The sequence below is a fragment of the Phalacrocorax aristotelis genome, chromosome 7, assembly GCF_949628215.1.
Source record: "Phalacrocorax aristotelis chromosome 7, bGulAri2.1, whole genome shotgun sequence".
Lineage (NCBI taxonomy): Eukaryota > Metazoa > Chordata > Aves > Suliformes > Phalacrocoracidae > Phalacrocorax > Phalacrocorax aristotelis.
In genome coordinates, this window is record NC_134282.1 from 12,624,087 (window position 1) to 12,647,717 (window position 23,631).

At 38.3% G+C, this 23,631-nt stretch overlaps 1 protein-coding gene across 12 annotated transcripts in view; it reads left to right on the forward strand.

Moving 5' to 3' along the window:
• The window catches only part of U2SURP (U2 snRNP associated SURP domain containing), a 46,854-nt gene extending 34,504 nt beyond the window's left edge, over positions 1-12,350 (forward strand). For 9 of the 12 annotated variants that reach the window (XM_075098862.1, XM_075098868.1, XM_075098858.1 and 6 more), the window contains 4 exons: positions 6,413-6,523; positions 8,964-9,082; positions 9,944-10,120; positions 11,386-12,350. In XM_075098862.1, coding sequence (XP_074954963.1) covers positions 6,413-6,523; positions 8,964-9,082; positions 9,944-10,120; positions 11,386-11,524 — 546 coding nt within the window. In that variant the 3' untranslated portion in view covers positions 11,525-12,350. The remainder of the gene's footprint in view (positions 1-6,412; positions 6,524-8,963; positions 9,083-9,943; positions 10,121-11,385) is intronic. The other 3 variants (XM_075098863.1, XM_075098864.1, XM_075098866.1) reach the window with 1 other exon arrangement.
• Positions 12,351-23,631: the final 11,281 nt, after the last annotated feature.

A 23,631-nucleotide genomic window follows, 5' to 3' on the forward strand; every position in this document is an offset into this window, starting at 1 on the left:
TGCACAAGTGGTGAAGTTCTGTCGTCAAGGTATCCTATCTGTAACAGTTCTGGGTGGTAAATATTTGAGGTTTTCAAGTGCATCCTGCCGTCTTTATTCTTTGTGGTAAGTAAATTACCATCTCAATTTCAGACTTTTGGAATTGCCAGAAAAGGATTGTAATTGTTTTCATTTTTAGAACACTTCAGACACTATGTAGAAGTACTTAAATTTTACAATTTTTCAAGTTTGTCATTGACAGGAAAGTACTCCCTGTACTACTTTAAAAATGTTGTATAAGGTCTTTGGCAAAAAACGTGGCAATATCTGATTCTCTAGCAGTTGACACAATGACTATCAGGGAAGCTAAAACACATTTTTTTAATGTATTCATGCAAATTCATGAATACAAACAACCAATTCTTTCTCTTGGCACAGTTAGTAGATGAAGTTTGTCTGCTGGGAGGGCAAGTGCAGTAAGAAACAAGCTTTGCCACAGCCATCAGACTGGTGCCATCAGAGAAGGCAAGTTATTAACCCTTTGCCTTCCCCCATACCCCTTTAACCTTGCTGAAGTGTGAATTCTTCCCAGAACTTAGCAAGGGCAGAGGTGTTTTTCTAACACTGAAGAACAGTGATTTCTTCATTTTTTTCCTCTTTCCCCACCCCATGGACATAAAATAAAGGTATATTCCTTTTCGTAAAGAGACCTCGGTGCTGTGAAGTGTTAGAAAAATGGGAATTTTGTCGTGATTAAATTGTTCATTAAGCTTGTTTCCTCAGAGCATACAAAAACCATAGAAAAAATGAAGTAGCATTGTAGTCCTTGGACCTTTCTCTAAGGTATTTTAGTTCTGTCTCTGTCTTGCTGCACAAGATTTTATAATCCCAACCCAAAAAAAGTATAGTGCAGGCTTCATCTGCAGCAGTAGGCAGGCTCTTGGCAAATCTACACGTATCAGTGCTTCCAAAAGGGTCAAACAGGAGATTTGTTCTCTTCAGTAGCTGCCTTTAGTCACCTTTGTGTTAGCCACCTGAGACCTCAAAGTGGAGTTTGATTGCTTAATCAGAGGTAGAAGACTAATGGTTTTCAGTCTTCCTGTTCAGCCTTTCTGCTACATACCACTGAGCTTGAGGAGATGCAGGGATGGAGTCTGTTATACCACCCTGTGTTTGTGCTCTGTCAGTAACCCCCTGGCCCTGTACATAAACAGAAATTTCACTCTCACCCTGCCTGCCTCTCCCCCCACCCCCCCACCCCAAATGTGTCATAGTATTTGAGGTGCAATGTATTTTTCTACCAAAAGCCAAGTAATTTTTTCCTGCATGTCACAAAGGAAAGGTTACTTTCCTTGCTTTCTTGATACAAATTGCTCTACCAGACAAGAGGAAAGTTACTTTAGTGTGTAGTATTCAGCCTCCAACAGAGAATGACTAGAGCACAAGATTAGAATAGATTAAGCGTAGCCCACAGGAGCAAATTGTATCCAAGGTCTGTTCTGGATTTCAAGGCCCTTGTATACCTGTGTCAAAGTGAAGTTCCATACAGTTTCCGTTATTTCTTTCTTTGGATGATATGGCGCTTAGTATGCAGAGTACTCACTTCTGTGTGTGTGCTCATCAAGTCGTTGGAGCTATCTGAGGCTTGTAATCATCACTAGAACAATATAACCCATTGGCCTTTACAGGCTATGTAGGCTTCTGTAACTAGCTCATTTGAGGCCAGTGCAAAATGGCAAAAATATATCCAATTAAATATCTTGCTCGTTGCAGCTTAATAACAACAGATGAGACAAATTGGCTCTTGCTTGACCAATAGTTTCTTTACTTATAGCAGTTCTTCCTTAGAAGATCATGACTACATTAATTCAGCATATTCTGGTCTATTTTAAGTCTTTGAATCTACTTCTATTTTACACAAAGAAAACCGAGGATTTGCTTAGCTCCAAGACACATGACATCCTATGAGTGTGACTGAGCATGCCAGAAGTCTGTTACAGCTGAAGAGGTATTTCACATGTGTACACCAGTATTGCTGTCACCTGTTGCTGATAATATTGTAGCTGCAGAAATTCTGCATTGCTCATAGACTTGCTGGAAAACTCAAGCTTTTGAAGAAATATTTTGCTCTGCTTCTGGCAAAGTGTAGGACTTGTTGCAGCCATTGTTGGGGAGAGTCTTTTTTATGCAAAAGCAAAACACTTTGGTCTGCTTGGATGTCTAACCTGTCTGTAATCAGTCTAGATTTGAGTGCAATTATCTATCAAGCAGAAATTCCTGTCTTTTGTCAATTTGATTATTAACTTCCTAGGTAATCCTAGTATGTAGTATTCAGCTAATTTACCTCAAATAAGTTGCGTTTGAACCTGGCCACTTAAGTTCTGAAGCTGTGTAACTGCAATGGTCTCTTGTGAAAAAAAGCCCCCCCTCCTTTTTTTTTGTTTTTCCCCTGAAGACCACTGTGTGTGGACTCAGTATCAGCAGAAGATCAGAAAACCAAGAACAGCTTTTGAAAATAGATGCATTTCAAGCAAGAGAGGCTACCCACAGCACACCTGTTTGTCAAAGTGCAAAAAGCTACAGGCAGGGCTTCAGTCTGCATCAGCCTGGTTTCCCTGAACTGTGATAGCAAGATGTTACCCTTTTCTGTAATTTGCTAGCTTACTGGTTACTGGCCTTGTCTTCTAGGAGAGGCTAAATCTTTCAAACTCTGCTCAGATGAGTTTGAGGAGAGAGGCGGAAGACTTCAAGATGAGAACCAGTAGACAAGAGGCATGTATCTTGAACATATGGGAGATACCTCCTTGTGGTTAGTGAGAAATGTGATCCCTGCATTGGAGCATTTAGTAGAGATTGCTCACAGGAACTCCAATGATACTTAACACTTCTGCATTACAGTCTCTGAAAAACTCTAAACTCTCTTTGCTGTGGGAGAATGCTGCGTCTAAGAAATTAGTATTACAAAGTTTTTGCACAGGGCTTTGAAAAGTTTCCCTTTCCCATATTACCACATGCATTACTGACTCCAGAGGTAGTCTAGATGGAGTCAATGTATCTATTTCTAAGGATAAACAGGCTTAGTAGTTTTTGTCTGTTGGACAAGATAGTTAAAAAATAATTCAATTATATATTTTTTCTAAATGCAAGTTTACAAAGTGGAATGCTTACAAAATTCATCGATTAATGCTTAAGCAGATTTAAGCCTAAGTTTTAAGGATCTCTTTTTCCTTGGGGGGGTATCTAGAACTCTATGATAGGAATATAAACATCATATACTCTACATGAAGAGACCAATAAGAAGAATGTTCAATATGGCCAATATGCTATGAATAGTGAAATGGTGAAGGAAGATAACCAAACGTGTAAGTTTAGTAGTTCTGAGTGATAGAAATTACTTTTAGAATTCTTTTCTGGACTTTGGGACCTAAGTAACTTTTCTTTTAAAACATAGTTATGGTGGTTATGTTTTAGAGCAAGTAGCAAAAGCTGCTATACATCAAGGTGTAGGATGAGCTGATCTGATCTAAATGCTCACCTCTGCTGAAAGGCAACATCCTGATACTACCTGTGAGATCTGGCATTTGCTCATTGTTCCCCTGAGCCAATACATCTCAATAATGCAGAGGGACAAAAATTGACAGGGGAAGGGGGTGGGGGTGGGCTTGTGCTGGGTTAGTGAATTGATCTGGCTTATTTATGGAAGACTCAGCCAAGCACTGCAGCTGCTGCAAGGGCAGGGTGGAGGAGGAACCTTTTGCTTAAAGTGCAGGATTGGAGAAGGAAGGTGGAAGAGAATGTTCTTTCTGTAGTGGGATGTTGGTATCATCTCAGCTTCTCGTAACGCTTAGTTTTCCTTTTCAGGGGATATACTAGAGCTGATTTCCTCTGCCCACAGCATCTTTCCAAAAGGTCATTACAGGGGTTCAAAGGGAGATCCAGCAAGTGTGCAGAAGAGAGATCTATTGATTGGTCTGTGAAAGGCCACAGCTGTCTGAGGAGACTAGATGATCTTAGTTGGAATTTGGGGAGGTATTGAGTTTGGTTGCTGTATAGGCTTTCCCTACTTTTCCTTTCTTTCTCGCGGTACCTGCTAATGACCACTACCCCCAGCGCGCAGTTATTGGAAAAGTTACATGCCAATAGTTCCTCTTGGCATTTTACATTTCATGCCAGCAGTGGGTTGTGATATGCATGTAAGATGGGCTGCTAGAAGTTCTGTATTTCTTTGCATACAGATTAGTTTATTAAATCAAGTAAAGTCTGTTGATAGGGTTCCTAAGGGTTTTACTTTCATTTCAGGTTACTTTGGGTTATAGACTTATGCTTCCTTGCTTTCAACAGGGTTAAGCAGGGGTAGTGTCACAGCTTTGTTGGCTAAAAATATAGAGAAATTAGATCTTGTAAGGATGGGTTTTTGTTTTGTGGCGGGGTTTTTTGGTGTTTTTTTTGTTGCTTTTGTTCGTTTAGTGGGGGGTTTTGGGTGTTTTGCTTTTGCGTGTGGGTTTTTTTATTATCACAGTGATTTAGTTGGGAAAACAAAGTAGAAATCTTATGGGCATGTCCATACCATAACAGCCTAAGAGGCCTTCTGGATCAGCTAAGCCTCCTCTGTACTCCTGTTCAGTACTGGATATGCTAAGCAACTGATGGCCTTGGAGTTTACATGATGGTAGAGAATGCAGTCTTGATTTCTTACCAGAACAGGTGGTACAGGGTGACACTGAATACATGGTTCCAAGAGGTATTCCTGCTTTTGAAACTTCTGCATTTGAAGGGGGTAGAAGAGAAAAACGTCCTTATGGAAGGTGGAGTGGTATGTGACAAACAACGATGTCAGGTTTCCATTGGCTGCTGACTATTTAATTGGCTGAGTTTTAAGGAAAACGAAAAATGCTCAACCATAGATAGAGCATACTCTGTAAATGAGGGAGGTAAGCAGAACATTTGTCAGAAATTTACCATGGAACAAGATGGCAATGCCTTTCCCTGTGTACCACCCCCGCCCTGAAACATGTTGCTCCATCGTATTTGAGACTACAATGAAAACGTGTTGTTGGCATAAGATCTGTAACTGAAGGGGATCCTGTTTCAGAGTACTGCAGTCTTTGCTGGGGTTTTATGTTTCTTAACATATTTGTACTTGTGATTAGTTTGTTTTTGTGAGACCTTTCCTTTGTGTTCAGTCAATAATTGGAAGGGCTGATTAGAATATATGGTATCTTCATATCCAGTTTGGCCTGCTGCTTTTGAGAGGGAAGGAAAAACCTTTAGGGTTTGATTTTTATTTTTTTTTTTTTTACCCCTTGCTTCATATTAGGGAATTGAGGACCTGGAGAATAAGAATCCATGCAGATAATCAAAATGGACAGAGTTGCAAAGTCTTTTCCGTTTTGTGTTGTCAGTGTGGAAGAGTTAAATATTTCTAAAGAGAAATATTTTGTTTGCTAAAAATGAAACCTCAAGCACTGGAAAAATATATTCTTGTGTATGTGACTGTGCAGGTTGGTATTGAAACAGGAAGGGTCAGAGCATAAACACTTGGAAGAGGGCTGGCAAATACAACATGATTTATTACAAAGCTCCTTCCCATGCCTCCAAAAAAGACACATCCTTATACAAAAAAATGGAAAGATTGTTTGTAGAAGGCCACGTCAGTAAGCTTAAAAAAATGACAAATGATGAGAGTTGTAAGTGAAGTTTTATGATGTGAATCAACCTGGAGAAAGGTTTTAGTGTATCTAGACCACAGCCCACCCCCACCCCCCCAAAGAAAAAAATTCACATGGAAAAATTCTGACATTTGCTTAACTTTATGGCCCAGTTGGGGATATTATCGCAGTAATGTGAACTGAATTTTGTTGCTAAGCCTGAGAGCATGTGAAAGAATATTATTTTAGTAAAAATCACTTCTTTCAAATCAGCCACTCTGTGCAAAAAGCCCTGAAGAGGAGATGCATTTCATTTATGTCCTAATTATGTCAGTCATTTGATTTTAATATTTAGAGTTAAATGGAAAAAGGCAGTTTCTGAAGGAAAACTGGGAGTAGACAAGAAAAGTTGAAACAATATATTAAGGCACCTGCAGTAAATGATCTCATTTTGAACGAAAAATCGGATAATCATCTAAGAAATGTAAGGGTGCAGTGTTCTAATGATGGAAACAGAATTTAGTAGAATAACAGAAAAAAAATCCCTTTATTTTTAGTTCTTAACACATCTGTAAACAACTGCAGGTGCCTGTAGACAAGTATGTGGTTTTGTTGCTTTGATGCAGTTTAAATGAAGTTAGTATCATTTTGTGCACAAACTTGTATAGAAAGAATGAAGGACACTGATTTTTTTTTTTTTAAATCGTGGAAATTTCATTTTCAGCCACCTGCCTAACTGGATAATAATAAGCCCAATAACCTAATGGTCAGTATTATTTTCACAGCTTAAGGTGATGAAGTTTCAGGATGAGTTAGAGTCTGGGAAAAGACCCAAGAAACCAGGCCAGAGTTTTCAGGAACAGGTTGAACACTATAGAGACAAGCTGCTCCAGAGGGTAAGAAATGTTCTTTATGTTTGGCTCTGATTCTGTGATAGGCTTTTGTTGAGTTTATCAAATGTAAGGTGGCATTAAGTATAACAACACATGGTTCTCATTAAAATTCTGCTGTAATGTCAAACTGCATGTCTAAGTCCAAGTGGATTCTGCAGAGTAGACTATAATCTCTTTTTAATCAAAATGATGTAGTATTTCACACTGTGCAGATGGGTATGATTAGAATGTATTGAAACCTTAAGAGGTCACTTCTGGATCTACTACATTAAGCAAACTGTTAGGTGTGGGAAAGGAAAGGGAGAGCTGTCAATTGAAGATGTTCATCAGACTCTTCATTTTGCTTTTAGTAATTGATCCACTGTGCTAAAGGCTTCCAAAGGAAGAGAAAGAATAGTATTAAGCAGCATATGTGCTTCTGATTCTCCAGTGTCTAAGATTTCCTGCATAATTCCAGCTCATACTGTTGCCCAAAATGTATAATTCTGTAGCATTACCATTTTTAGTAGTCCTCTCTGGACTATGAAGTCAGAGCAGCTTTAAAAATTAGCATCATATATGTGATGTCATGTGATCTCAAATCTTTGAAACATAATGGTAGATCATGTTGCCTGTTTGGACAACGCGTTTAGTGAGAGAGAGCAAGTGGCAGTTGCTTCTCTAATTTGGTTTCACAGCCTGACAGATCAATGATGAAATTAGGTACCCATGCAGTTTCTTGGAAGCTAAATACAAACGGGCAGTTTTCACCAGGTGTTTCTGTCACCTGGTCTTTGCATTACTTGGTCCTCCATATCTGACTAATTCACTAAAGTAATTTTGTGCAGTACCCTGAAGAAATAGACTTGTGAAAATTAAGAAAGCTGATCACTGAAGGAGATTTACACATTTGGAGGTTGATGTTAGCAGTTAAGACTTCAATTTTTATAAGTAATTTTCCATTTAAATGTAGTTGCATCCTAAAGCTTCCCCCTTCCTCAATGTTTCTGTAATTGGAGAAAGAAGTGATTTGTACAGTAAGCACAATGTTTAATGAGACATTAGTTTAAAGAAACAGAAGTTGTAATCCTGGTAACTTTGTTAGATGCCTTGTGTTGAATTAATTCAACCAGCCTGCAACAATTTAGATTTTTAACAATTATCTCACTTTTACCTTCGATGATAAAGGTAATACTTACTTAAGAAATATTTAGTAATTATAACAGGTGTTCTTTAAAACAATAACAACCCTGTTAAGGGAATAACTTAATCTTTTGCTCTAATGCCATAATAAAATTAGTTTGTATAATAATAATAATAATGTAATGGTGGTTCTGATTGCATTTCCCACTAACTTGGTGGTTAGTCATTGGTTTTTGTCTAATTTGCTATAGAATAAGCTTTCCAAGAGTAAATTTCCTAGTAGTTTGTATATTATTAAGGGAATAGGAACTTAGAGTTATTTAAAATACTGTTTATTCCTATTTATCAAGATGAAGTACTTAGTTATGCAGTCAAATAAGCTAGGCACATCTTAAGAGCCCATTGATTTTGGTGGAATCTAACAATTGTTTTCAATAGTAGGTGTAATGATGAGGGACACGTTAAAATGTTACTGGTAAATCTTCCATGTAAAGAAAATGTGAGACTAGATTAGTGTAGCTGTCCTGGTATTTCCTGCACTTGTGTTATTTCCCCTCCTCCCCTCCCCCCCCATTTGATTTAGCTAAATCACCCTTTCTTTGTTGTCTTTATGGGGTATGCAGGGTATATCTGTTTATTTTTTGCCATGGAAGGAATTTTTTTAATGCAAATACTGAAAGAAGCACATCTCTTGATCTCTGTGTTCAGACTTGATGATGGTTTAGGTTTATATTTATATAGTGAATTTTCTAACTATTTGACAGACAAACAAGATGTGCTCAGGGTATATATTTTCTTTCAAAACTGTCCTGTTAGTATGTAGAAACAGACCGTATTTGTGGTTTGGTTTTTTTGACAGAGTAAATGTTGTTGCAGACTCTTGTTTGTATTTGTTTTGTCTGTAGATGTCTTGTAGTTATGAGATTATCTCAATTTTCATTCTGGATTAATGAAGATGAATGCATATGTTTTAAGTAGAAAGATGTTCCTCATATTCTTTCATGTTTAGTTTAGAAAATATATTACAGCTGTAATGCTTCCCTGAAATTCGTAGAATTGAAGACGGTTCGTTTCCAATTAGATACTCAGACTTTCTCACGTAGGGTGACATCTTTCATGTTCTTGTCTGTGTTTGAGTTATAACGAAGCAGTAGTAAAGATTTGGAGAGCGGGTATGGTGTGACTATTAGTTTCTTCCCAGATTATGTGCTGTGTTTCTTCAGTGCGTAGTGCTTTTCTGCTGTTTGTGAGTAGCTTTGTTGTCTTTACTTAATAATTAGTCATACCTCATCTGAAATAATGAATGCTTCTATTAATTTAGGAAAAAGAAAAAGAGTTGGAAAGAGAACGGGACAGAGACAAAAAGGACAAGGAAAAATCTGAATCCAGGTCCAAAGATAAGAAGGAAAAGGAGGAATGTACACCAACAAGAAAAGAGAGGTATGGCTTTACTCAGAGTAAAGTGGGTGGGAGGAAAATCTTCACAGGTAGCATCTTTGTATACAATGGCAGCCTTGAAATTACATTGTATCATGCATCTTACTTTAAAAGAAAACCACAAAACCACCCAAATAAAAAAATCCACCCCCACCCCCCAAAAAAAACCCCACTATCAAAAAAACTCCCAAGCAAACAAAAAACACCCCAAAAAGGTGCTTTGGATGATAAAACATGCTTCTAAATTTTAAAGGAGTTGTCGTTTTTATCCCACCCCAAGTGACATACCCTTTTGAATTGAATCCCCCTTTGGCTTGTTTAGGCCACGAGGAAACATGGTAAAATAATGACCAGTTGAAAACAGGGCAAATTCAACTCTCTTCAGCAGTAAATTGACTGAAGTGTATTAGTCAGAAAATTGTAGTGAAGTCATACCACAAATTATTTGTGGAGGTTTAAATGTTACTCATCTCAAGGTGAAAATTCTTCAAAACAGCTAGTTTTAGGGTAGTTGATTGTACATTCTGATCTTCTAATATTTAGATAGCCAAACTTTTCTGTTGTATCAAGTGTAAATGCGGTAAAATGCCTTGCTTTTAAGGAAACTATGACAATGTTTTTACACTAGAGTAAACAAAGATGAGTCACAGGCCTTAATTTTTTTCAACCAGAGAAGAATCTGGTGCACATGTTGAACTTTTATTTTTTTAAAGTAATAAAAAGCCTACTACTTTTTATTAACTTCGGAGGATCTAATGTTACATTGGCAAAAGAAAATATCTACAGAAAAGAATCCATTCTCTTAATACACATTTTCACTTCTGTGTCTCTATGTATAAAACTGTGTCTGCTTTCTTTACAAAGGAAAAGGCGACACAGTGCTTCACCTAGTCCATCTCGCAGCAGTGGCAGTAGGCGAGCAAAATCTCCGTCACCAAAATCAGAACGCTCAGAGCGCTCTGAACGGTCCCACAAAGAGAGTTCACGTTCTCGGTCATCGCACAAAGATTCTCCCAGAGATGTCAGTAAAAAAGCCAAAAGGTAAGCTGGTATCTTGTCTGTTTCGGGTTTAGGAAAGTTAAATACATAGGTGTATTTTGGATGGGTGTTTTGTGTGCGTGCTTTTTAGCAGAGTGCATTTGATAGACAAGTATTTTCTCATAATGGACTATATGCAGGTTCCTAGTTAATATCTTTGGGTACTTGGCGTCTGAAATGTATACAGCCTCTTGCCTCGACAGCTCAAGACTCTTCACTTCTGTGTTCTTGTTTACCTGTTTACCGATAATTTTGAGAAATACTGCTGTGAACCAAAGGACTTTGCTGCTTTATTAGCCTTTTATTTTCAAAGGACAAATCTCGTGTAGCCTGTAGAGCTTCTAGAATTATAGCGAGCATGCAGTCTTTCCCTGATGATTTGCTTACATGAAGCTCCTCTTCTGTGGTTTGTTTTTTTAAATGAAAAAGAAAAAAATCTAGATTAGATACTGCTTCTGTGTTTTTGTTTCAGAGGTAGGTATTTCCTAATCTCCAGACTGACAAATATTTGTCTTTGGTTAGCATTAAACTTGGGGTGAGATTTTATTATCATATTGATGCTTTTGTAGCTCAAAACTCAAAAGTTCAGCTTCCATTTCTATGAGAGCTGTAGAATATCTTATTGATATAAGCTTGCTCAGATATGCTGAGGAAAGTTCCTTTGCTGTTGAGAAAATCATAGTACATATTTACAGTAATCAGATTCTTTTGCTGTAAGTTAGGAATTAAAATAGAAATAGAAAAGTATTTGAGTTTTTTTTAAGAGTTCATACAATGATCATTCAATTTAGATTATTTCAGAACTGTCACCTAACCCACACCAAATACATTAGTTTTCAGTGTCCATTCTTATTCTGTGGGGTTACATCACAAGCTGAACATGTTTGAGGATCAAAAGTATTTCTGCATAAAACAAACATAATTTTTCATTTCTGTTCTATATGGATGTAGGCTGCTATTAATACAGGAGCCAAGGTGGTTGAGGCATATGTGGAAGGTTGTGAATTCCTTCTGTTGGTTTAAGAAGGACATGAGTTGATGTTATTTTTCTTGTGATCTAAGCACTGAAGTTAAGCCCAAAATACATGAAAAAATTCATAATGCAAAAATTTCCTTTTTTCTCAAAAGCAAGATATTGTTCTGTTACTTCCCCTTATTAGAGAAAAGTGTATTCTACCTTGTTTGGCTCAGCAAATGAATGCTAAATAACTGCAGAAAAAGTTGGTATTATCAATTAGTGTTTGACACAAAACTTGGTTGTTTTGCAGGTCTCCATCTGGCTCCAGGACACCCAAAAGATCAAGAAGATCACGATCCAGATCCCCTAAAAAGTCAGGGAAAAAATCCAGGTCTCAGTCCCGTTCTCCTCACAGATCTCACAAGAAGTCAAAGAAAAGCAAACACTGACAATGTTAATATTTTTTACGATGCTGTCACTTACTGGAAATGCGGTTTTGTTTTTGTGCCTGAAGAGTCTGTTAAAAAACAAAAAGGCATTCCTGATTTTTTTTTTTTGTGAATGCACGTGTATGCTCATGAGTATCAGCATCTGTAGACCTGTCATTGTTTTATATTGTACAAAATATCTTCATTGTGACTATTTCCCAAAAGAAACATTTTTGTGTTTAGGAGTTTCATCAGAAATGTGTGTAACTGATCTGCTGGCAGTAGTGGTATTTTGTTTTAGAATGTTGTGACATAGCAGAAATAACTCAAATGTTCCCCCTTTTTGTAGCTTTGACAATTTGAATTAGATTTCAAATAAAATCTGAACAGAAAATTAAGGTGTTGTTTTCTTGCCCCACTGGCGATACAGATCTCTAAAGGAATTCATAGTTTGTTTGGAAGTACTGTGTATTTCAGACATACTATGGCGCTTAGATCTTTCAGTATAGTGGTAGCTCTGTTTCTGTTTCCACTAGTTTGACTATCCAGATAAGAGCACCCTTTGAATCCAGTAGATGGATTTTCTTTCCTACCATGATATTTTACTGTAAGAACAGTTGAACAGTCTGGTACCTACCATGATAAGCTTTACAAGTAAATCTTTGCTTTGTATTTCTCCATTTTAATTGCAGGGAATATTTGTGACACCAGAGTAGTGTTTTTGTTAATTTTTAAAAAAGCCTCTGCGGAGATGCATCATGTATATGTATATCATACATACATGATGTATCAAAACCAAGCCATATTTATGGCATGCATGGGAACAATAAAAAGACAGCAAGCCTGAGGCTCTGTGACTTCTTCCTTAACTATAGATATGATAACTGCAACCTACAGTACACTGTTTTTTTCTAAAACTGATTTTTACTCCAAAAGGACAGCTTTTACATTATTTTACTGAATTTATTCCTCTGTTGTGGAAATTCTTCGAAATGGGGAAAACTAAGTTTTTATGTATTTTATTTATTAATATTTTAGAATCAAGAGGCTGTTTAACTTTTTTTTTAATGTTAGGATTTCCCTTCTCCAAACCTGTTCTGTTTTAGGCATTGATGTGGCTTTAAATCGCTTCACCTTGGTCTCTTATCTTGCAACCTTGCGGGGGGGGGGAGGGGCGGGCGGGCAGGGTTCAGTGTTTATACTTGGAGGTGTGGGCAATTTGTAATAAAAACATAAAATTAAAAGGGATCTGGCCTCCTGTGAACTGTTTCTGAAAGCAAAAGCCGTACTTAACTACAGGCACAGAATGCTGGATGATGGCCTGCCATGATACTTGTGTATCAACGGGTTTTATATTGTAAGCATTTTGTAAATGTGCCAGGCAAAGGCTTATGTTGTACATGTATATAGCCTAAGAGGCCACACTTTCAGAAGGAGGATCTAAAAGGTCTTTTGAAAAATATGCATATTTACTTTTAGAAGAAAAAAATGAAAAAAAATATATTTCCGCCATTATTTTCCTGATGGGAGACTCTGTTATAGGATTATGTAAATTGTTGCAAATGTGAAAATTAAGTGGAGAATTCTCTTTGCTAATGAGAACTGAGATGATCTTGAATACTGAAAATCTGCAGAATGCATGTGTACTGTAAAGACTTCCTTAGAATGAGTATTGAATAGATGCATTAATAATGAGAAAAGAATACACCTAATATCTGTTTATATTACATTATAAAGAATCTGTTTTAGAAACATGCAGAGTTTATTTTCTATATTTTTCTTTCTCCCTGTAACATAAGGTGTTCCAGATGTACAGATTTTGGTAGCTAAACTATTAGAAACAAAGTTGGTTTTTTTTTTTAAATGCTGCATGTTCACACCTGGCACAAACTAGACAAGGTTTTCTAGAGCAAAAAATAGATACTAAAATAGGTTGGGGACAGGGAGAATCCTAACTTTACAATAGGAAGAAAATAACTTCAGATCCGATTAACTCCTTTAAAACCATTATCTTGTAGCTGTTTATAAATGGAGGAGTGATAAATGGCAATGTTCTAGGTGAAGTGAGACTAAAGATAGAATATTCCTGTGGCAAACTATCTGCAGAATCAATTGTGTATTTCATTTAATAGCTAAAAATCCTCAGGGTAGATGATCACTTAGCATTATAGGTTAGCTGTACTTTTCAATAATTAATTTTGATTTGAGCTTTTATAAAATTCTCATCAGTGATTATAAAAGGCTCTCAAGCCAAGTAGCTAGAGAGCTAAAGGAGCACACCCGTTCGAATTAATTCTGCAACAGCTTTATTATGCAATATCTTTTTTTTTTCAGTATCTTTATTCTCTAGATACCATTCTCATATCTTTTGTTCTTTGCTTCATATCCTGGGCTTTAGAAAAAGCTGTTTTGTACTTAATAGTCTTTTAAGAGCAATTAAGAATCTGTGTATTTAACTGGATGCCTGGGTTTTTTTTCTCCTGTTGAAAAGAACATCTTTTGGTCCTCCTTACTCTTCATTTTCTTCCCTCTTAGAAATAGTTGTTTATAGTTTGGGTTTTCTGCAAAGAAAGGGTGGGGGAGACAGTATCTGCTGAGAAGTGTTTTGTAAAAGATGCAGATTAATACTGAAGACTGAAAATTAGGCTGCCTGTGAAATTTATTTTTCCTTAGATGATGTTGCAATGACAAGGTATAGTTGCAGTATGCCATCACTGTGTGACTTGCGTTTCTGCGGTGTTTTGGGGTGAAATGGTGAAAAAAGCATCAGGTTGGTGCAGGATGGGGTAATTTACATATTGATCCTGGGATTCAGACAGTAGCATTGAGATGAATCCTTGTGAAAAAAAGCTCTGACCTGAGGAGGTGTAGTCCAGTGCTTCCAAATGGTTTTTGTGATTGTACGGGAAGAGGAGATCCCATTATAATCTCTAACAGCCCCGTCAGTGAGCGTCCGACCCTTCGCTTTGGGAAGGGCAGGAGGCAGGAGTGGGTAAGGGGCTTCTCTGTCTTTTCCTGCCCTGCCTTATGGATGGTATCCAAGGTAAATATTCATGCTTTAGTGTTTTGGTTTATCCAAAGCAGAGAAACGGAGCATAGCTTGCTACACCCAAGTTCTAGTGCGGCTGAGTAACCCCCTCGCGGCCTACAGTAGCAGCTGGTGAGGCCCAGCTCGGTGTGGGATCCCATTAGAAATGGAAGGTATGTGGTATATTCCAAGTCAGGTGCTAGAGACCGCCATCTGGTACATTTTGGTGAAGCCTACTGAGTGCTCTACAGGATGTTCAGATATTTATGCGAGGGCCTTCTAGGTACGGAGTTGCAAGTTCACCTCTGTTTTTTCTGAAGCAGTCCTGGCCTCTGTGAGTGTCTCTGTAAGACTTAAACTCTTCCACTCTGAGCATGTGGGCCCTGTCTCAGTGGAGAAAAGCTGCTTGGTTGCATAGTCTCCTTCCGACAAAACCTTTCCTTACCACTATTACAGAAGTGTTTATATTTGAACTGCCTTTTTTAAACTCTGACTTCCTTTGACTTCTCTGCACACCAGCTGCATATACCTTTTGTAATACCATCTGAGGAAGAGTTGGTTTCTGAAAGGCAGTGTCAGGTTATTACTTGAGCGCTAGCCACCATGCATATGTTCTCCCCCTGCCTTCCCCCTGGAGGTTTTGAAATGTAAGAATAAACCACTTATGAACAAGGGTAACAAATTGTTTTCCAAAGCATATATTTAGAATCGCAACTATTGCTAATTTGAGTTCATCTGTCCCAGTGACACTGAATGTACTGCCTTCTGCATTTACAAATCACCTTCTGTACTAACATAGCAGCTCTACCTAAGCACAAGAGAACCCTTTAAAGTTGCTGGATTATTGCACTTACTGTGTTTTTCTGCATGTAAAAGTACTCCTGTGCTTTTTCAGTGATGAACTTAGGAGCGTCCCCGCCACTGGGATAGCTTTCAAATGTGTACTTGTCTTATTTAATACATTAGAAGTCTGATACAAATTTTACAGTTTCAGCTGTAAAATCTGCCTCAAATGTGGCATGAGTGCTGCCTGAGATATCTAAGTTATGGAGCACTAAAATGGGAAATGTAGTTTTATCCTTAGGAGGTTCTTGGGGATCAGTCTGTGTTTGAGGTGTGTTCTTGGCATGTTGAAAACAGTGCTGTCTCTGAACTGTGCCTGTAAGAGGAAGGTATCTTGAAGGAGTTCATGTAACATGACTTAAAAAGTAGAATGTTGTGATGAAAAAAGCAAAATTGGCCAAAAATGGCACATCTGAGCATTGTTGACTTTAGGCAGCTTGCTTGTGTTTTTTTTCTCTACATGCATTTCCAGTCTTTTGGTGGAATCAATGGTTTTAATAAATAAAAGTTAGAAATGTATTTCTGCAGGTGGATTAGGGTCTGAACATTGTATCTAGTTTTAGATTGCCAGCTTGCTGTACTTCCATATAGCTGCTTGAGGAATTCGGGGTGAGACTTTTCTCAGCTATTGAGGGTCTACCATGAATTCTTATATAAGGACACACATATTTGACTGCACTAAGGTAAATGTAGTTTTGAAGGATACTTGAATTGCTGCCTTCTTAGTATAGATGGGTCTATTTCCAATGCATTTTCTTTGTTAAAAAAAAAAAAAATTTAGATTTTGGGGCAGATATGAAGGTCCACCTAGAAAAGTGAATTACCTACAGCTGAAGATGGCAGCAGTGGAATAATCTAGACAAGAATTTTGTACTTCTCTTATTTTAGAATCAGCTGTTCAGTATCATGATGTTTATCAGATTACAAACCTGATATCAGCAGTCAAACCCTGAAGATTATCTGTTTACTTTTCTGAATAAGGCTGTTGAGTTAATAAACTTCTATTTTATTAAAATAACTCAGTATTTGAAAAACTATTCTTGTTCTTATTGCTGTGTGAGCCATTTTAAGACTTCCAGAATACCGCTGGTTCATGCCGCTGCTGTACCTGCTGCTCCTCAGTATGTAAGCTGCGCTTGTAAGAATCATAACTAAAATGCTAATTTAATTTTGCCCACGTTTATTTTTCCCATGTAGGATGCAGAAGTCTAAAACAATTGCATACTATTTTTTCTCCGCCTGCTTCTGTCAGCACAGTCAGTTTTCATGGGTAGGCCTGTTCCATTTGTCACTTCTGATGTCTAATCTTGTGCAAGGATGTTTTACTGTGTAACTCTGTCAAAGCTGGAAAGTTTTCTGTTTGTGGTTATTTAAAGAGGAAATGGTAGTTTCACATGAACTTTTTTGTCTTACTTGCTTTTGGTTTTGTATTTTATGCAGAAAATTTTCCAAATGACATGGCGACAATAAAATTGTCAGTTTGCCGATATCCAGAAATGGTTTTATTTTTAACATGGAGAAGAGCGATGTTTGTGTGTGTTATGCTAAGGGCAGTTTCTTGGCTTTGCCAGCTCTTCTGCTGGTAGATGCTGATTCTCTGCCTGTGTTGTCAAACTGTAATTGCTGCTGCTGTTCTACTGTCAACAGTGACCTCTGCTTCTCGGAAACTCATTAACGAGGCATGGGCTGCTCACTGCGTAGTTGCTTGTATAATCCTCTCTTGAACAAAGAAAACCTCCTACTTGGAACTGCTGCTCAGATATTGAGATGACGAGCAGCTTTTCAATAGCTAAAACTGTTTGCAGGAACGTGAGGCGAAGGAAGCGGAACCCATGCCATGCCGTAGCATGAGGTGGTGTGTTATGGCTGGGCCAGTGCTGCAGCGTGTTGCTGCTGTGGGGTGCAGGTCCTGTTCCTGCCTTCCCTGTGCTTCCTGTTCTCTTACTTTTTTTTGTCCTCTCTGCTGCCTTTTGTGCCCTGTAAGTAGCCAGTTCAATTCATTAAGGGAAAACACTTCTTTTGCGTGCTTGTTTTCACTTGGTTGACTTTTGCTGGCTTAGTGAGTTGAATTGGCTCAGTGCAGGGAACAGGGGTGGACAGTGAGCAGGATGATCCGCATTTTTGGTAACAGTTCACTTGTAACATGCAACTCCAGCAACAGTAATTTCATTTGGAGTGTGTGTTTTGATAAGATGGGCTGAATCAGTGCTGCACTCTGCATCCCGCTCACTTCCGCTCTGGTCACGTACTCCTGTCGCTTTTCTGCCACCAGCTCTAGCACTTGTTTAACCACTTTCCTTGTGGAAAGGTAGGGTGAGAACAGGGTAGGCAGGTTTATGTGATGAGGTGCATGGGAGGAAGGAAATGCAGAACTGGGGCTGTCTCTCTTAAGAGCAGTGAGCTGTTATGCTGGCTGTGCCTCCGTCTCCCCTTTTCTCCAATGATGCTTGAACCCATCAGTCAATTCTGAGAGGAGCAAATGCCTCCAAGATAATTTGGTTTCTGCAAGATCTGTAGAAGACCAAAAAGAGGAAAGAGACCTCAGGTGCCCCCACAAGATGTGAAAGGCTGGAATATGAACTCTTGATGTTGTTAGAGCCCAGAGGATTCATTTGGGAGAGATTGCAAGTCTTAGTTACTAACAATCTTCACTTAAAGCTCGTAGTGAAGAAACACAGTATATTGTGACCTGGACCTACTTGCTCTATTTTTACTTTTACTCTGTGTGACTGGAAACCTTCTTGTAGCTGCCTCCCTTAAATACAGACCATCAGTTTTACTCTTAAAGACCTTGTTAAGAGGTGCCTGCAAGCACATGTGAAATCTGTGTCCAGATTCTGGTTCTTGGACTTCTGAGGTTGGACCTAGGTCTGAGACTTCAGTCATTAGAACTTGTGTATGGTAAGTGTGCCTGTGGAAAGGTGAGCATGGAGAAAGGGTAAGCGTAAGGCCTATGTAATAGGCCTCAGAAATCTTTTCATGAAAGGATTTACCTTAGCAGACTAGGTTAATTCTGTCTGACAGACTGTGCTGGGTATACAATTTAGCTGGTGTGGGAAGAGGAGGGTGGAATTCATGAATATAATTTGGATTTGTGGAAGATGGATCAGGGAAGTAGCCTGGGCTCAGGATTCAACTTCCAAGATCATTACCATCACGATTATGACTGAAGCCATCACTGGAGGTGGAAACCAGTTTTCATCTTTTTAGCCATGCTAAAAAGGTACGCCTTTTATGTTTCAGGAATGACTTAGCCAGATGTCTTCACCTGCTAAATATTGTGAGAGCTAACACCGCACTGTTGCAAACGAGCTCAGAGACTGGAGGTGAAGCCTCTGAACTTAATACGGTATAGAGGTTTTTACCACAGCTGATAGTGGTAATTTTCATCATAAAATCTGTATCTCTTGGGTTGCTGGTAACTTATTTTTTACCTGGCATTTTAGTTTATCTTCCCTGCACTATGGGAAAAGAACTGTCTGCTGATTAACTGAATAGAGATTGTTTGCTTGGGCAAACTCTGGAAAAGAATTGGCTATAAAATTTAAGACATGAGAAAGGGATTGAATTCTGGCCATTGTGTGAATTGAGGTACTGTGGGTTTCTTGTCCTCTGTTTTTGAAGAAAGTAACTATAATAGATAATTTTTTTAAAAAAAGTTTACAATAAAGTCTGATTTCTAGGCAATTACGTTTCACTGGGGGTGCTCAGTTTCACACCAGCCTGTACAAAGTCCTCACTGTGATATGGAGTAGAAATTTGGTAACATTACATATAGTCCCTTTTTCTCAAATCCTGAAGATCTTCGAGAGTTAATAGTGAATGATTTATGTTACTGAATTTTCGAGAGATGCAATGGATTAATTTCCATATCTTTCCTAGACAGTCATCTATAGCAGGAGACTCTTCCCTGGGATTTAAAAGTGTCCCATCTCTAGTCAAATGAGGACCAGCTATTTTGCTCTATCATTGGAATGCTTAGATCCAAGGGAAGGTTGTTGCGTGCTTCTGCTGCTTGCTGTCCTCGGGGAGGCAAGAGGCAAGTGGCAAGTGAGGCCCACAGCACCCTGCAGCGCAGCAGGAGGTGTGGGGTGACGCCCTGCATGGCACCGGTGCCTGGGCAGAGCCCCCAGGAATGGGGATGCTAATGAGGGGGAGAGGTGCACTGACCAGCTGAAGAGATTTAGGGGTTCCTAGGCACTGCAAACCATGGGAGTGGAGGATTGAAGACATTAATTAAGCTAGGTTCATGGTTTTGGTTGTAGGGAGTTTAGAGATACCCTAATGCGTGTGGCTGAGGTTGCTGTTACATGTGACCTGCCAGAGGTTTTGGAAGTTCTTGATGTGAAACAGTACGTTGCCTGTTTTAAGGTACGCAATTATAAAAGTAGAATCTCTTAATTTCCTTTAGAACATGAAACCGTTACACAACAGCTGAGAGAAGATTTCTAATTTTAATAAAAGTCAAAGAGAGCCTTACCTACACCGCAATGTCTTCAGGACATTAATAAAGCTCAGGAATTCCTTCAGCTGCACAAACAGGAATTTAGAAATATTTATTGAAATTAACTTTATTCAAAATGTCACCTGTGCAACTGGAGGTGAATATGAAGGAGAAACAGCAGGCTGGAGGAACAGCTTGCTACAGATAGGTTGTCCACTTCACTATATATTTCTGGTTTATGACTAGCTGGTTTAATTTTGGTTCATGCCAGCTGCTTCTGCAGCACAGCTTCTGCATGCACAGTTCAGGAGGAGCATCCAAGAGAGAACGAGTACTTTAGAAGGCAGGTTGCTGCACCCATCGCTTAATCAAATGTCTGCTGAAAACTTCAGCATTACTGGATAAGTGTGATTTGAAGGAAATTAGCTGCTTCTACTGCATGAGGCTTTTGAATAAGCTGTTAGAAGTTATGCACAGTGCTAAAATATAAACATCTGTAATTATAAAGGGTATTGTGCAGTATTTTTTCTCATCTGTTTCTAGTGGTGATGCCAAAATATGGTCTTAAACAAATTCATAGATCTCCAAGTTTGGGCAGCTACTCAATTTTATATTCATTTTATTAGCATATTGTGATCTGTAACTTGCGCTTTAGTTTTAAGAATCTCACTTTTGAGCAAAGTTTCAGGAATTTGGCATCTGTATTTAGCCTGAATAGATTAGGCTAGATACAGAGGTTTTTAATCAACACCCAGAACTTATCACGTGCTAGGTGTATAGCAGCATAAACCTCCACCTTTCGACCCAAAATAGTTTGTTTTAAAAGATAAAGTCTTGCTGAAGCTTGACTTCAGGAAAAACTTCTTCATCTTGTGCCCACTCCATCCTTGTGAACGTGGGAAAGGCAGGTTTAAAGCATAAAAGAACCAAGTCAAGAAGTGTTCCAGTAAGGATCAAACCTTTCACAGCCCCATTACTTAAATGAAGGGATGTTAGCAGGGGAATCTTGGAGAAGTCTGGCTGGGGTGGTATCGCTTTGGGTGGAAGAGAAATCATTCAGCTAGTCAGGATTTGAGTTGTCTAAATATTACATGTAAAAATAATAAATTTAATTACTAAATAAATAACTGTAACATAAAATTAAGCACTAGATGCAAAAAACGAGGTTTTTTTTTTTCTCATAGTTTAAATTGGGGAGTTTTGATCGCAGTTACTTATCACTCACTTCATACATTGCTCACTATGGAGTTTGAGATAAATACAGCCACCTTATTTATAACTGAGGGAAGACTGGGTTGTAGCGCGTAACTACCTGTACAGGAAAAGATATATTTTTTTGCATCAAAGCAAAAAAAAATGTAATGTTTAAAAGGTGAAGCTGGCCGAGAAATAAGTGTTGGGTTTTTTAAATTTTACTTTTGGGGGGTTTTTAGATTTTATTTTTTTAACGGTGAATTTTCCTTGCTGAGGAAATTTTTTATTATTTGACATGAGTGATCTAGTATACTGAAACTAATGAGCCTAAATTAGACAGGTGTGAAGTACCATAGAGGGTGGAAAATGTACACTGAATATCTGAACAAATTTGTGAAGGGCTGTATCTGTTCAGCTTCAGAATGTTCCTCTTTCACACACTTACTGTGGCTCTTATCATTTAAGTTTTTATTCTATTGGTTTTGCACCATGTGAAGACAATTGCAGAGCCTGAACCACCTGCTGAGAGACCCTCTACCCACTCTCCAAACTTAGGTTTGAGAGACGCAGCAAAACACTTTACCCTAGAAATTATTTGAAAAGACAGAAAATTACTGTTTCACTATGGTGTTGATTTTAATTCGTTTTCAATTGGCTACAGTACTATTTAAGCCAGTGGTGAAAATCAAGCAAATACCTAAGTATTTCACTGACTTGGGACTCTATTTCTTGGTATTTTTTTTAAGTCTTGGGGCAGCTGTAAAAATCAAGGTGGCTCTGCAAGTGGGATAAGTTATCAGGGTCCTCTTTGGTGAGGATCGCGCCCCTGGGGTCATTGTTACAAAACCTTGCCCCATCACTTTCTTTTCTATTTTTTATCTATAATAGTCTACACATCTTCTTTTGTTTTTTCCGCTGAAGTAAAGTTTTTAACTGCCAGCTACCTTGTGGTGACTTTTGTCAGCACTTGGAAATAGACAATTGAGTCATTGGTACCATCTCTGTACATTTTACAAATCTGTCTTTTAAACGTGTGTATGTGAACTTTTCAGCTTCCTGTGGGCATTACAAGTACTGTTTCTATCCATTGCTCTGGTTGCGCACTCTGCCGTGCCTTACCACGTAGGTGATACCTGCCAGCCTGCAGCACAGCCAGGAACTCACCGTTACAGCTCTTGATGGCTGCTGCCCCCTTGCCTGCCTGCAATCTTAGTCTCAAAGACCGGCAAATACTTTAAATCCCAGACCGCAGAAGAAAAAGAAAAATTCAGAATCCCTTTAAGAAGAGGGTTTTTTTTTCTGTAGACAATGACCATGGCTCGAAACAGTGCGCCTCAGCTTCCTCAACAGATCTGCAGAGCGAGTGGTCTGTTTTTTGCCATCTGTGTTTGTAATACTTCATATCAGATGTGTAGAGGATTTAAAAAAAAAAACAACACCACAACTTGGTGTGAATTGAAAGTTGACTGCATAAATCTTTTCCCTATAAACTTATTAAATATTCATTGATATTGAGTTGCTTAAAGTGATAACTTGGCTACCAGGTCTGAAACTTGTACTGGGAAGATCGAATAATGCAGCTGCACTGAACCCGATTGATTTCGGTTGGGTTCTGCATGGGTGCTTGAGTCTACACGCGCAGAATAAATACATATATAACTCCAGTTTTGGAAAATGAGATTCCATTTTGCAGCATGTAGGTCGAATTGAAGAGCTGTTTTAAACTTTTAAAACGTGTGCCATGTTTTCCTAGGTAGAGGTGGAGCAATATAATGAAGGCAGCATCACTGTCAGTACTCCTGCACTCGCTGATTCAGGGAGATGTAGCTGCTGTGTAACAGCAGGGAAGGTGCAGAATCCAATTACAGCTTCTGATGTCTGGGTTTACTGATTGATTGGTCTTGCCATTTCAAATGTTATACTTGCAGTTTATGTTTGCTTATCTTTATTTGTTACTTGCTACATTTTAAATTGTGTAAGAAATGAAGATGGCTTTGTAAGTTTTTTAGTTTTTTTTTACAAAATTTCATACCTGTCTTCAACCAAGTGACATGGAAAGAAGGGATTAATTTGAACTTTATGGTATTTTAATGATTTTTCATTGCTATGAATTGTTTTTGCTCCCTGTAGTCTCTATCCTTTATTGCATTAGTGCTGCAGTACAATAAAGGCAGGGGATACTGTTTTATGACCTACAGTGTCTCAGTACTGCTGTTACTCATCATTTAATACAGCCTAATTGATGCTATTACAGACTGTTCCAAAATTAAAAATAAATATTTCTGCTTTAGCTGGGTGAAGGTCACGTCATCTTTAGTGAGCAGGGACAGCCAAATAAAGATTTGATCCATACCTTTATAAAAGGGATATAAGCAGAAGTCCTTTTGTATGTGAAGAACTCAAAGATTAGGACTAAAGAATAAAATAATTGCAAGGGTTTTAGGCTCCAAGTTGCCTCAGAGGTATGGCCTTTTTCATTATATACCATGTAACTTTTGAAACAAGTCAACTGTTTTAAGCTCATGGGGTTTAAACTTTGAATTTATTTTGGCAACTAGATACAAAATATTTTTGGAGAATGTGGCTTTAAATGCTTCCTCCAGAGCACTGTAGGTAAAA